This window comes from Epinephelus lanceolatus, chromosome 8 (assembly GCF_041903045.1).
Source record: "Epinephelus lanceolatus isolate andai-2023 chromosome 8, ASM4190304v1, whole genome shotgun sequence".
Lineage (NCBI taxonomy): Eukaryota > Metazoa > Chordata > Actinopteri > Perciformes > Serranidae > Epinephelus > Epinephelus lanceolatus.
This window is the reverse complement of record NC_135741.1, coordinates 1,381,751-1,395,434: the sequence shown is the minus strand read 5'-3', so window position 1 is coordinate 1,395,434 and position 13,684 is coordinate 1,381,751. Positions and strand designations below refer to the sequence as shown.

General features: G+C 45.4%; 1 protein-coding gene across 3 annotated transcripts in view; it reads left to right on the top strand.

Annotated features, from left to right (window-relative positions):
• Positions 1–9,849, top strand: part of magixa (MAGI family member, X-linked a) — a 66,872-nt gene extending 57,023 nt beyond the window's left edge. For 2 of the 3 annotated variants that reach the window (XM_033629693.2, XM_033629694.2), the window contains exons 16-20: positions 3,522–3,716; positions 3,900–3,976; positions 4,070–4,216; positions 4,919–5,057; positions 7,224–9,849. In XM_033629693.2, the coding sequence (XP_033485584.2) occupies positions 3,522–3,716; positions 3,900–3,976; positions 4,070–4,216; positions 4,919–5,057; positions 7,224–8,098 (1,433 nt within the window). In that variant the 3' untranslated portion in view covers positions 8,099–9,849. Of the gene's footprint in view, positions 1–3,521; positions 3,717–3,899; positions 3,977–4,069; positions 4,217–4,918; positions 5,058–6,446; positions 6,535–7,223 lie in introns of all 3 variants that reach the window. The other variant, XM_078169700.1, reaches the window with a different exon arrangement.
• Positions 9,850–13,684: the final 3,835 nt, after the last annotated feature.

Below are 13,684 nucleotides of genomic sequence, written 5' to 3'. Positions count from 1 at the left end.
CTGAACATGTTGAGCTCAGCACTTTGCTTATCAGCTCACATGCTAACATCCACCCTCCCACCTCCATCTGTGTGTGTGTGTGTGTGTGTGTGTGTGTGTGTTCAGTTTAAACACGGTTAAACACAAACACACTTTGACTCTTTGATATTTTAAAAGTCCTTTAGAGGAGTGACTTTAAAGGGCCATGCTGGTGTTTTTTCCTGTCTCAGTCCATTCTCTGTGAATCCTGTTTAGTTCACAGTCCTGCTGAGTCCGATCAGTTTATTTGTCCAGTTCAGAGTTGCATACTGTGAGTCTCTGAGCTCGACAGGAAACAACATCAACAGCAGCAGCAGAAGTTCCTGAGCAGCTCAAACTCTCTGATGACCGAGAAAAACTAACAAAAACTCCTTTTTCTAAACCTTCCATGAGGTCTCTTGGTTCAGGAAACAAATGCTTTCATTTCATTTCACATATATAATCCATAACAATCAGTGTTAGAACCCAACTTTATCGTTACTTCATTATCTTCTGTATTTATATCTGTGATCAGAAGACCAGAGGACCCAGTGCGGGGCCCTGTGGTGCACCTAATTCACAGTTTTGAGTTTATGTCAGTTAAACACACTGCTGTCAACATTATATGATTTAAACCGGCTCACAGCTTCTTCTTTTTTGAGTCTCTTTGTGGTTGTTAATAGTGTCTTGTGGTTGCTCCGAGTCTCTGTGGTCATTTGGAGTCTCTCTTTGTCAATCTAGAGTCTCTTTATGATTGTTTTGAGTCTCTCTGTGGTTGTTTTGTGTTCCTTTGTTCTATCCAATGTTTCTGTTGGTTGCAAAACTGCAGCTGAACTTGAGTCATGAGTTGACACATGAAGAGAGGCAGTCTGACTCGTGCTACAGCAGATCCTCCTGAAACTCCTCAGCACTCATATTATTTCTAAATACTTTGGCACTCTATTCTAAATATCACAGGAAACCATCACAGATTTATTTTGTTTTAAGTCTTTTGGGAGATTTTTCTGTCTTTATCACAGACAGCAGGGAGATGACATGAAGTGAACAGAGACTGGAGACGCTGCAGTTCATGGTGTCAGTGTCACAAATCTCCTCGAAATCAGAATGAAACCAGCAGCCGATTGTCCAGCGTCCGTCCACCATGGAGACACAGCTGGCTGTGATGTAACTGTAAAGCCTCTTACACAGACATTAAGTCGGTATTTTTAAAGCCTGAGAAGTGTCGTTCTGCAGACCGAGAGGACCACAGGTTCAGTCCTCATTCACTGAGTCTTTCAACAGCGTAGAGTTACATGTTAGAGTCACCTGTGTGTGATGTGTTGTGAGCAGGTCAGTTTCTGTCCTTCAGTCAGTTCATGTTTTATCTGCTGCTGTTTGACTTCAAACATGAAAATGTGCAAACACTCAGTCGCAGGTTGGAGTTGGTTCATGGTCCAGGGTCGGTCGGTCTGTCTGTCTGTCTGTCTGTCTGTCTGTCTGTCTGTCTGTCATGTGACCTGTCCATTTTTGTTTAGTCGTGTTCTCAGTCTCTTTGTCCTCAGAAGGTGATTAATGTCTCTGAGCCAGAAAATCTTTCTGAGAATTTCTCCCCCTCCTCCCTCACAGAGGTTTCCACACCAGGACCAGGTGTGTGTGTGTGTGTGTGTGTGTGTGTGTGCGCGCGTGCGATGAACTTGGCAGTCTGTGTTGTAAGAGCCAGCTCCCACAAATGTTGTTTTTCTCTCCATTCGGACACAAAAATGAGTTCAGAGAAAGAACGAGAGCATTTAAAGTGGGAACAGAAAACGTTCTAACTTTCTCCTCCTCCAGTGTTTCTCAGTGGTTCGACTCCAAATCCAAAACAGTTTGGACGCTGTGTAAAACCCAAATAAAAATAGAATGCAATGATTTGTTAACACTTGTTGACCTATATTCAATTGAATCCAGTCCAAAGACAGATATTAATGTTCTAACTGATCAACCTTTCTGTTCTTTGTAAATATACACTCATTCTGACTTTAATGCTGCAACATGTTGTAATAAAAAGTTTGGACAGGAGCCACAAAAGACTGGGAAAGTTGTGAAATGCTCAAAAACCATCTGGAAAATTCCTCAGGTAAACAGGTTAACAGGTAACAGATGAAAGTAGCTTTAGTAGGTATGAAAGAGACGTCCTTGAACGGCTCAGCTGTTCACAAGCAAGGACTGAAACTTAAACTGTGAGGACAAACAGTTCGACAGTTAAAGAACAATGTTTCTCATTTAGTGATTTCACATCTACATCCCATAATATCATAAAAAGATTCAGAGAATCTGCAGAAATCTCTGCAGGTAAGGGACAAGGCTGATTGTCCGTGACCTTTGACCCCTCAGACTGCTCTGCATTAAAAACCAACATGTCTGTGTAAAGGATACTACACTCTGGAAAACCACTGTCTGTAAACACATCGCTGCATCTACCAATGACAGTTCAGACTCTACCAGGCAGAGTGAAAGCCACATGTCGACAACATACAGAAGAAGCTCCGCCCACTTCTCTGAGCCCGAGCTCATCTGAGACGGACTGACACAAAGCGGTCTGACCAGGACCATCCAGACTGTTACCAGCTCAGAGTTCAAAGCCAGCAGCTGTGATGGATTGAGGTGCATCATGGGTAACGTCACACCTGTGAAGGCTCCATGAATGCTGAAAGGTCCATCCAGGTTTTGGAGCAACATATGCTGCCATCCAGACGCCGTCTCTTTCAGGGACGTCCCGTCTTCTTCCAGCGAGACAATGAGACACATTGTGACGTGTTCCAACAGCGTGTCTCCGTAGTGACAGAGTGCAGGTACCAGACTGACCTGCCTGCAGTCCACACCTGTCTCCCACTGAACATGTGTGGAGCATGATGAAGCGTCGACCCCGGAGAGGTGCATCATGGGACTGTTGAGACACTGAAGTCAGATAAACTTCAACAGTTAGTGTCCTCAGTTCCCAAACACTGACTGAGGTGATGATGTCACACAGTCAGTCAGACATCTTGTCTTCCTTGTTAAGAGCAGCTGCTGTATGTACTCAATGTAAAAACAAGTGATTCAGTCGCAGTCATGTTCTTTCACTGAGAGGCTCTTTAACGTCACACTACTTCCTGCTGTGACTCAGGTGAGCTGACCCCTAGAGGTCGCCGTCAGGTAAAACCAGACAGTTACTCTGTCTTGTCTAACAGGATGTGATCACTGACTGACTCCAGCTTCTTCTCCTCCTTCCTGCTGCAGCAGCCGTTGGCTCGGCCGAACACTCTGAACTCAGATCAATAATTTAAACACATGTATTATTACACAGCTGTCAGAGTGCAGGAGGGACGAAGGGCGAGCCACAGTCTTCATCACTAACTTGTCTGACTCTGCAGGTGACTCTGGTTCATCACAGCTCAGACCATCATCAGTTACATTAATAATACTGTTTAATACCTGAGGGGATGACATCACTGCAGGTGTTGCCATGGTTACAGGTGTGTTGTAGTTTGGCTGATGTCTGACCATGTGACCCCCCCCCTCTGCAGCCCCCTCCCTGATGTCTCACCGGTTTGTGACGGTGCGTCGCGGCAGCCCGGCGGCTCGCAGCGGGCAGATCCAACCTGGAGACCAGCTGGAGGCAGTGGAGGGCCGAGCGGTCGGAGGTCTGCAGCACCGAGACCTCGCCCAGATCCTGAGGAGAGCCGGGAACACGCTGAGACTGAGCATCACGCCACGACACCGTACGACACACACACACTTATACACACCCTCAGACATTAGCTAACCAGCTGCAGAGTGAGTCGTCACCAAACTTCTAGAACCAAATATTTGACACAGTTTCATCTTTGCTCCAACATGTTCTAACGGTCTGTGAAAACACTACTTCATCATCATCATCATCATCATCGTGTGTCTGTCCTCAGACTCGTCGTCTCTGTCAGAAGGAGCAGAGCTCGATATCGACGGCCGATTGATCAAAGGATCCAGAGGGAGGTCAAAGGTCAGTCTGACACTCACTCCTCACAGTATCAGTATCAGTACACACTACAGTATGATACACAGTCTCGTGACAGTCTGTCTGTCTGTCTGTCAGGATGAGTCCAGGTTCTACAGTGTGGATCTTGAACGAGGTCCTACAGGTTTCGGCTTCTCTCTGAGGGGGGGCAGCGAGTACAACATGGGCCTGTACGTACTGGGACTGATGGACGGGGGGCCGGCTCAACGCAGCAACAAGATACAGGTACACACACACACACACACACACACACACACACACTCTCTCTCACTCACACTCACATTGGAGCCCAAAGGACTCCAGTAGAGTCAGTGGGTCCAGTAGAGACCAGTAGAGTCCAGTACAGTCCAGCAGACATGTTGTTCAGCTCTATTATACGAAATCATGTTGTGTTTCTGGGTGTGAGGACTGACTCTCTGTCTGCAGCTGTGAGACTCTGAACATCAATCATTCAACACCCAGCTGCTTCCTGCTCTCTGTTCAACAACAACAGGGTCCTCACTGACTGTACAGAGCTCTTAGCGCCCTCTACAGGCTGCAGGGCTCAACTACATCAGTGATTATCTGTGTGACATCATCATCATCATCATCATCATCATCATCGCCTCCAGATAATTATTTCAAATAAAAGGCAGGATTCACATCATATGAACAGACACAGTCCTGGTTCATCTATGCACATGTTTCACTTCACACTGACAGGAGGAGGCTGAGGGGAGGCTTTTATTTTGAAGTATCAGTGGAGGAAGTGTTGAATGATTTCAAAGGGTAACAGAAAGTAGATCTGACTGGGTTCACTGTTTTATAAATCTGTCATTCTTCCTTCATTAAAATCCCGTTCATGTGTGAAGTCTGGTTCGTACCTGTGTCTCCTGGTCCGCCCTGCAGTGTCTGTGCTGATGAATAAAGGTGTACCTGTTGTCTCAGGTATCCGACCAGCTGGTGGAGATAAATGGAGACAGCACGTCAGGGATGACTCACAGTCAGGCTGTGGAGCAGATCAGGAGAGGAGGACATCGAATCCACCTCGTCCTCAAGAAAGGAAACGGATACGTGCCCGACTACGGTGAGACACACTGACCTCAGCTCAGACCAAATATCCACCCTGTGATTCAGATCCACTCCAAAATGTAGCAGGTTCTTCTCTGGCTCATGTTACACACCTCCAATGAGATTCATGATCATCAAGTGATTCAGTGATCCTGCTGACGGACAAACTGACATCATGACGTGTCAGGTGGAGGAAACTACAGCAGCTGATTCAGACCTCCATCACACAGGAAGTGTTCTGCAGGTTACAAAACACGAGGCGCATCACGCTGCCTTGTTATTTTATTTTTTTAACTGAATGCCACTAGTAAAAAAAACACTTGCTGTGCCATTTTATTGTTGCCAGGCAACCACCCATCACCTCCTCACCCTAACCTTCCTGTGTGATCAGTCTACAGTTTGTGTATCCTGCAGTAATCAGTGTGTAGCTGCTGCCATGTTGAGGCAGAGGGTGCTGTCTGTAGCTCTGGTTGAGGGTGAGAGGCTGTCAGCAGATAAACAGAGATCTGTGTGGGTACATGAGACCCTAAAAAAGAGGCTGGATCATGGGGAGTACCACCAGTTGGTCCAGGAGCTTCTCCTCCATCATGGACGTTTACAGTACTGCACTTATCTGCTGTTTTCTATTCAGATGCTGCTAACTGTGCTTTGTAAAGTCGTATAGCTCTGGGTATCCAGCAACCACTACCACCAGTTTCTCCTCCATTGGTTACCAACTGTAAACTGGTTGTTGTGACCACCACAGAAGCCCCGCCTCTCACATCATCCCATTGGACAATGAGGAAAAGCAGAGATGACGTGGGGCCTTTTTACTGGTCTGAGATGAAGCTTTCTCAACTTGAGGAGTTCAGAGCGCTTCGACAAAAACTCCAGGCGCCTAGAGCGCAGAAACACGAGGAGCGTAGCAACAACATGAGCAAAAAGTTTAATTCTCATTAAAAACTGAACAAAAAGCCTCCAGCTGCTCAAACACTTCCTGTGTGAACAAGGTCTGAATGTGGTGCAGTAAAAAGTGCAGCATTGAGATGAGAAGAAGAAGCATGAAGCTGCATAAATCAGATATACTTAGGTAAAATACAAGTACCTTAATATGTGTACTTAAGTACCATATCGAGGTAAATGTACTTAGTTACTTTTCATCTCTGGTGACTAATGATGAAGAAATCACTTCCTGTGTCGACTGATAAACTGATCATCATCATAATTAAGAGATCGTTAAAAGAAATGAAGATTTAGATCTTAGTGAAAATCCTTCAGTGACTCGTCTGACTTCTCGTCCAATCACAGCTCTGGATTCTCCTGATTTCTGCTCTCGTACTCTTTTGACTTGACTTTGTACTTTCACTGTCTCTTCCTCCTGTTCTTCCTGTCCTGTCCTGTTCTTCGTACTCCTCCTCTTCCTCAGTGGAGCTGTCCAGCCTGTCTCTCTGTATGACCAACTCTAAACAGGGTGAACCCTGCTTCTACGTGATTGGACGCACTGAGAATTCGCGGTTGGTAACTCTCTGACACTGTCGTTTCCTTTCACTTTTCACTGACTCTCATCGCTCCGTGTTTTCATCATCGTCAGTCTCCAGCTGCAGCCGGCAGCTCTTGACTTCATCACACAGGCGTCATGTGATTTACATTCAGGCTCCAATCACAAACTGTTATGTGTGAAGCTTTAAGCACATCTTGTGTAGATCAGTCTCATCCACAGACCATCATCACACGCCAGAGAAAGATTTAGTACGTCCCAATGGACTCCAGCACACACAGAAAAATTCACATGATCAGGTCACATGATCACAGAGCAGGTTCATGATTATGTAGCTTATCTTCCATTTTGATATGAGTCATAACCGGTCATCAGCTGGTCATCAGTCACCTGAATGTGCCGTCATCCATCACTGTGACTTCTGACAGTCGATGAGACGTATCGGCTGCTGTGCAGAGGATTGTGGGTCAGAACAGCCAGTAAAGCCTGCTGGTGTTCAGACTGCAAGATCAGTAGAACATCCTGGTACTTTCGTCCTCTGAGATACTGTGTGTTGGGACAGACTGAATCTTTTTCTGGCGCACTGTATAGTCTGTCAGTGTGGGGAATGCAGCGCACAGATGAAGTGTGTTTGAGTTTGATGACAGCAGCGCCTGGTGGACGGAGGAGGAACTGCAGCTGAACTTGTCTCTGTTTGTCTGACAGGCCCTGAGGAAGGAGCCCTCTCCCCCTCCTCCTCTTCACACACAGAGGAGCAACATGTGGATACAGTAACCATGACAACCGCCTCCCTCAGCCAGCAGAGGGCAGGAGGAAGTGGTACAGGAGGAGGAGAAGGAGGAGGAGAGAGGAGGAGGAGGAGGAGAGAGGGAGAAACCAAACAGAGAACAGGAGGCAGAGGAGGAGGAGGAGGAGGGTTAGGGCCTCCTGATCTGGACCTGGATGTCGTAGAGGAGGAGGCACGGCAGGAGGAGGAGGAGGAGGAGAGGAGGAGGGAAGAGGAGCAAAGGAGGAAAAGAAGTCAGACTGTGAGGCAGAAGGAGAAGCGGGACGACCAGAGGGAGAAGGGGAGGAGGAGCAGGAGCTTACCCAGGATCAGCGCTCGATCCTGGGACACGTCGCTGCAGCAGGAGGGGGTGGAGGTGGAGGAGTCCGGAGGAGGGTTGAAGGAGAGGAGGAGGAGCGAGACGAAGAGCAGGAGGAGAGCAACAGAGGCTGACAGGGAGGAGGAGGAGGAGAGGGGAGAGAGGAGGGAGGAGAGACATGACAGCACCACCCGCCACGCAAAGCATTCTGGGAGGTCAGGTGCAGCATTCTCCTTCCTCATGCCAATTGATGACGATGGCGGGCGCCGCCATCCGTCTGACAGCGAATCAGCAGCCAGCTTCTCAGAGGTCAGCCTATCAGCAGCCAGCATCGCCACAGCAGGATGGAGGGAGGATTGGAGGAGAGCCGAGTCACCGTGGCAACAGGGGAACGCCCCCGGCCCCTGGCTGAAGCCGAGCCAGCAGAGACTGACAAAGGTTTTGATTGGCAATCGGCTCAGTGGGCGGGAACTATTGGGCGGGCTCTCTCTCTGATTGGCTCCTGGCGAGGACATTTTTCATTCGCTGAATTTTTTTATTTTTTTTTTTTTATGGCTACTTATAAGGGCTTTTTTGATTGGCTTGCTGAGAGAAGACCCGCCTCTTCCTGCGTCTTATTGGATGACAGCAGACAATTCTGATTGGAGGATGAGGAGCAAGCAGACACTGACTTTTTGAATGGCTGGTGGGCGGGTTTTGAGGCCTCTGATTGGCCAATGACATAACAGCTGCACACACAGCCGTCGACTTAACCAACTATGTTATTTTTATTTTACCCATCATCCCTCAGTGCATCCTCAGACCTGTATCACGACGCCAGATCAGTGTGTTATCAGCCGTGTCCGGGCTGAACTCAGACTCTCTGGTGTCACGACGCTGGTGCACAGATCACCATGGTAACAACAAGGCTAAATCACCATAGTAACAGATGCTGACATTCTGCGGAGCAGGTTCACCAACCAATCGTAATCATTACTGGAACCAGACGTTTTCTAACAAAGATCAATAGATATTTTTATTGGTCAGTCGTATCTGATGATCTGAGATAAAAACCCCCTCAGGGCTCCACTGGTTAGCTAACGTTAGCTTATGAGTCTCTGTGCTGTTCACCACCACAGGGTCAAGTGGGAGCTAGCTAGCACACTGCTAATTTTACGTCCCGCCACTGGGACAGCAACACCCATTTAGCATTGTCAACTATGCTAGCACCATTAGCTGTGCCGACACCGCTTATGGTGCTAACAGAGCTAACAGTAGGTAACGATGCTAACCGGTGTTTATGGCTGAAAATTGAGCCATTTAAGGCTCAATTTTGCTCTGCGTTAAATATGGAGACAGACACAGCCTTCTGTCCGACTCTGAGTTCCTTTTATTGTATTGGTCCACGTTTCCTAAGAGCTTCAGCTCTGCGATGAACTGGTTAATGTTTCATTGTTGGTATTTCTAGTTAGCAAGTTAGCAGTTAGCTCAGCAGCATGATCAGGTGAGTCGGCACCAAACTTCTAGAACCAAATATTTTGTAAAATATACCAGATCAATTTTGCAGGTTTGAGCAGAATGTTTCTCCATGAATCCGTCCTGAACGTCTTCCTCACGTCACACTGACCCACAGTGTCACTGTGATGGATTATTGATCATTGGATGTGATCAGCTGCTCAGCGTTATGATACCAGTGATCAGGATCAATAAGACGAAGTGATACAGGCTCTGCTCCTCTCTGTTTGTGACATCATCATCATCATCCTCATCCTCATCATCATCGTCTCTCAAACTTTAAACTCGTATGCAAACAACATGAGAACCTTTGTGTGTAATCTGAGCATGTGAATATCTCCGGAATGATTTTTTATTTTTATAAACATGTAAAGGCTCAATGACGTTAATATTAATATTATTATTAGAGATTAAATAGAACAGAGATGATGGATCTGCCTGCTTGCTTGTAAAAAAAAAAACAAAAAAACTTTGCCCTGATGATGTAACAGAGCCATACACACACACACACACACACACACACACACACAGTTCAGGTCCAGCTGTGGTCCTGTTGGCTGTCAATAACCATAACATCGCCATGGCGACTTGGCTGACAAGATGACCTGTTTCTATAGCAACAGCCATGGTGGAGCAGGATGCTCGGACCTGCAGCTCTGGATCATAACAAGTGCCTCATTTGATTTCAGCCTTCGTCCTGCAGACTGCAGGCACAGACGCCACCACGTCACACCCTGCCACTTCCTGTTCACGCCCCGCCACGTCCCTTCACGTCTCATCACACAATGTCAAGACCTGACATACACCTCCGTGTCCCCGTCCACGTCCCCGCAGGTTGCTGAACCCCTGTCTCTGCACCTTTGAGTTAAGGATTAATCTGTCGTCAAGGAAACCACAGAGCCAAATAACCCAGATTAATAAGTAACTTGTTATTATTTTATTATCAATTAATCTGCCAATTATTTCCTGGATGAAGTGATTCGTCAATTAATATGATTTATCTAGAAAATGTCAGAATCACAAACAAGGTGATCAAATATCAGCAAATCTTCACATTATGGAGCAGATTTTTGTCATTTTTTCCTTAAAAAATGAAAAATTTCTGTCGACTGATAAATCGATAAATTGATTAGTTGATAAATCGTTGCTGCTGTAGTTCAGGAGTAGTTTCAGGTTTAGGTCTGTTTCAGTGCTGTTGTTTTAAAGATGTTTCTTTTTTACAGCAGATTGAAAACACTCAGCCAAAGATTGTTTATGAGTGAAGACGCCTCACTCTGTAACACCAGAGTGTTTCTGTAGTTCAGTAACTCAGCAGAGTGAGACATCTTCTCTCTAGTTAAGCCTTTATTCATGTTGGATCAATAATTTAAATATTTCAGAATCAGGACCTCGATCGATCGGGACGTCCCTCTGCGTTACTGTAGTTTAAATGTCTGAACACACCTGATTGTTTCCTGTATCCCGCCAAAATAAAATGTAGCATGTAAAGATGTCAAAACACATCACAGACATTTCTGTGGCGTCAGACTCCCTCATCCATCCATGACATCATGCTGTCTGTCTGTCTGTCTGTCTGTCTGCACACCTTTTTGCAGTTACACTACAGCTCCCACACACCCCTGCGCTGCCCTTTAGCCCCGCCCCCTCAGCCTGCTCTCTATAAAGGGCAATTTGGATCTTTCTTCTTCTATGCATTTTCTAAGACTGTCTGCTGGTGATCAATTCTCCGATCAGTTCTCTGATCACACAGCCTGGACTCTAACGCTTCTAATGATGGTCTGAATATTCAGGTTCTGGTCCAAAGACGACCAGGAAGGATTCAAACGCTTCATCATCAGATCTGCTCTCAGACAGCAGGAGGAACGTCACAGGGGAACGTCATTACAAAAGAATGCCACAGAGGAACGTGATTTGAGAACATGAACGAAGTGTCCGTTGGTGTAATAAAGTGTCAGAGAGCAGCAGTCGGCTGTAAACACACAGCTGACTGAAGCAGCCTGATGAAATCTGTCAGAATATAAACTGTAGCCTACATGGGGGCAGGACGTGATTAGCCTAGCTTAGCATAAAGACTGGAAACAGGGGGAAACAGCTAGCCTGGCTCTGTCCGAAGGTCAAAACCTCTAAAGCTTAAAATGTGTGCTGGAAATGTTTCTCTGACTAGTTGTTTCCAGTCTTGACGCTAAGCTAAGCTAACCACATCCTGACTCCTGCTCACACACAGACATGAGACTCTCTGAAAGAGAGAAACTGTTTCCCAAACTGTTGAACTATTCCTTTAACATGCTAACGCTAGGCTCAGCTAGCTATGTCAGCTGTGAGTTTGTGACGTCTTCTTCTTCTTCTTGATCAAATTGAGACTTCCTGTCACAGTTAACGACCTCCACTGAACTTTACTCACAATTAAAAACACTCATTAATTAAACTGCAGTCACATTATTTCATTTTCAATCAACCAGATAATAAAAACAAACCTTGTATAGTTAATTTTCGACAACTGGAACCCTGAGTGTCTCAAATCACACACTTCTGTCAATACACACATAAACCAAACTTACACAACAACAACAACAACAACAACAACGTTGTGCCGCCATAGCAAGAACCACGTTAGCTAGCTCGCAAATGCTAACGTTAGCTACCCATTAGTAAGGAACAGTCCCTAACAGGAAGCAAAAGGCTGTAGACACCTTGGCAGGTGGAACATCAATCAAACAGCAACCAAAGTAAAGCAGCGTGTTGCTAGGTAACAGTACGTCACTACGCAACGCAGCGGTTCTCCTCTGGACAGTTATCAGATACCTGTGCAGGTGTGTTGTGTCTCTCACCTGTCTGTCCTCAGGTGCAGCTCCTCCTTCGGTCTCTCCTCTCACAGGTTATAATCCCTCTGAGCTGTTTGATTTGTAACACTGAGCGTTCCCGCCGGGCGGGATGTTTTATTTTTAACTACTGAACTTTATTTTGAATCTTTAGGGCACAATGTGAGCTGAACATATTTCAACTGAATATTTATAAAAAATAAAACAGGACCAAACAAAAGAGGACAGAAGTAAAACAAATGGAACATAAATTAAAATAAAACTAATTAAAATAAAGACGGTGCAGTGGAGGGAAGTGATGAACAACTTTCACATATATAGCAGTTTATTTCAGATCCATAAAAAGTATATTTTACTGCACTCCAGACATGTTCCAGATTAATACTGAAACAGATTGTGAGTTTTATAAAACATGATGAACTGCAGATTTAAAGATGCTTAAATGAGCTCTGTATAAACCAGGTTCCAGAATAAAATGCTCCTCACATGTCACAGTAATGATAATGTACAAACTACATATAGATATATGACACCGTTATTTATTATGTGATCCCTGGAAGTTCAAACATGGAACAAAATGACACAAGAGCAAACTGGACCAAAAAACAATCCACATCATCACCTAAATCACTGGTGTCCAACCTGTGGGTCCCCACCCCCATGAGGGGTCACCAAAACTTCAACAGGGGGTCACGAGACCTTCTTGAACCAGGCGGTTCTAAGCGTGCTCCGCCCGCCCCATAACGCCAAACACAGGCATCTTTATGTCTTTATCCACTCAGTGAGGTGTTTTAACTGTGACGGGTCCTGCTGACCTCATCAGGTGAACACATGAATCCTGCTGACCTCATCAGGTGAACACATGAATCCTGCTGACCTCATCAGGTGAACACATGATGATGCATTTTATGTTGAAGCAGAGTTTCCTGTTCATCGTCACAGTTTAACGAACAGCTCGTCTCTGTTCAGTCTTCAGTTTATACCTCGAGCCTTCAGCAATAAAAGCCATCGCATCTGAACACGGAGAGACGGGATTCAGTCCAGAGTCACAAACACACTGACACATCCTGCTTCCTGTACATGATGATGATGATGATGATGATTTATTTTGAAAGCATCTGACTGAGGTTTAGCTCCACGCTGACTGACGCTCTGATGTGAGCGTCAGTCAGTGTCATGGTTGTTGGTTTGAATCCCGTCGTCTCTGTTGCCTCAGTGAAAAAGAAGGAGCTCTTTTATTTTGAAAAGCTCAGAGAACAGATGTATTTTCTTTTTCTTCCTGTTTGAAACTTTAATGATGTCACTTGTTGGACTGTTAAAAATAAAACACAATCAGCCGTCAGACGCCCACAGACTTCTACATCAGGACCACATTTCCCATCAGCCCCCGGTGCTCCCTGTTCCTCTGATGGCCACTAGATGCTGCTCAAAATTACTGATGTATTATCTCAGAAATATCTCAGACTTATGACATGTGATGATAACCAGCTCAGATTTAACAAAGTCAGTTTATAAGTTTTGTCTTCTTTAATTACATAAGTCAAAATTTTTGATTGGAAGTTAAAGTCATGAGATACTGAGTAAAAAAATATTTTTCAAGTCAGATTTTAAAAAAAAAAGAAAGAAACATTATTTGAAAACTTTTACATTTTAAAAGTCCAAATTATGACTCAGCACCTGTTCACCTGTTCACCTGTTCACCTGAGACTGTGTGGCTCTGCCCGCTGGTTGTGGTTCAGTTGAAGCTTTATTGAGATCAGTATCAGGA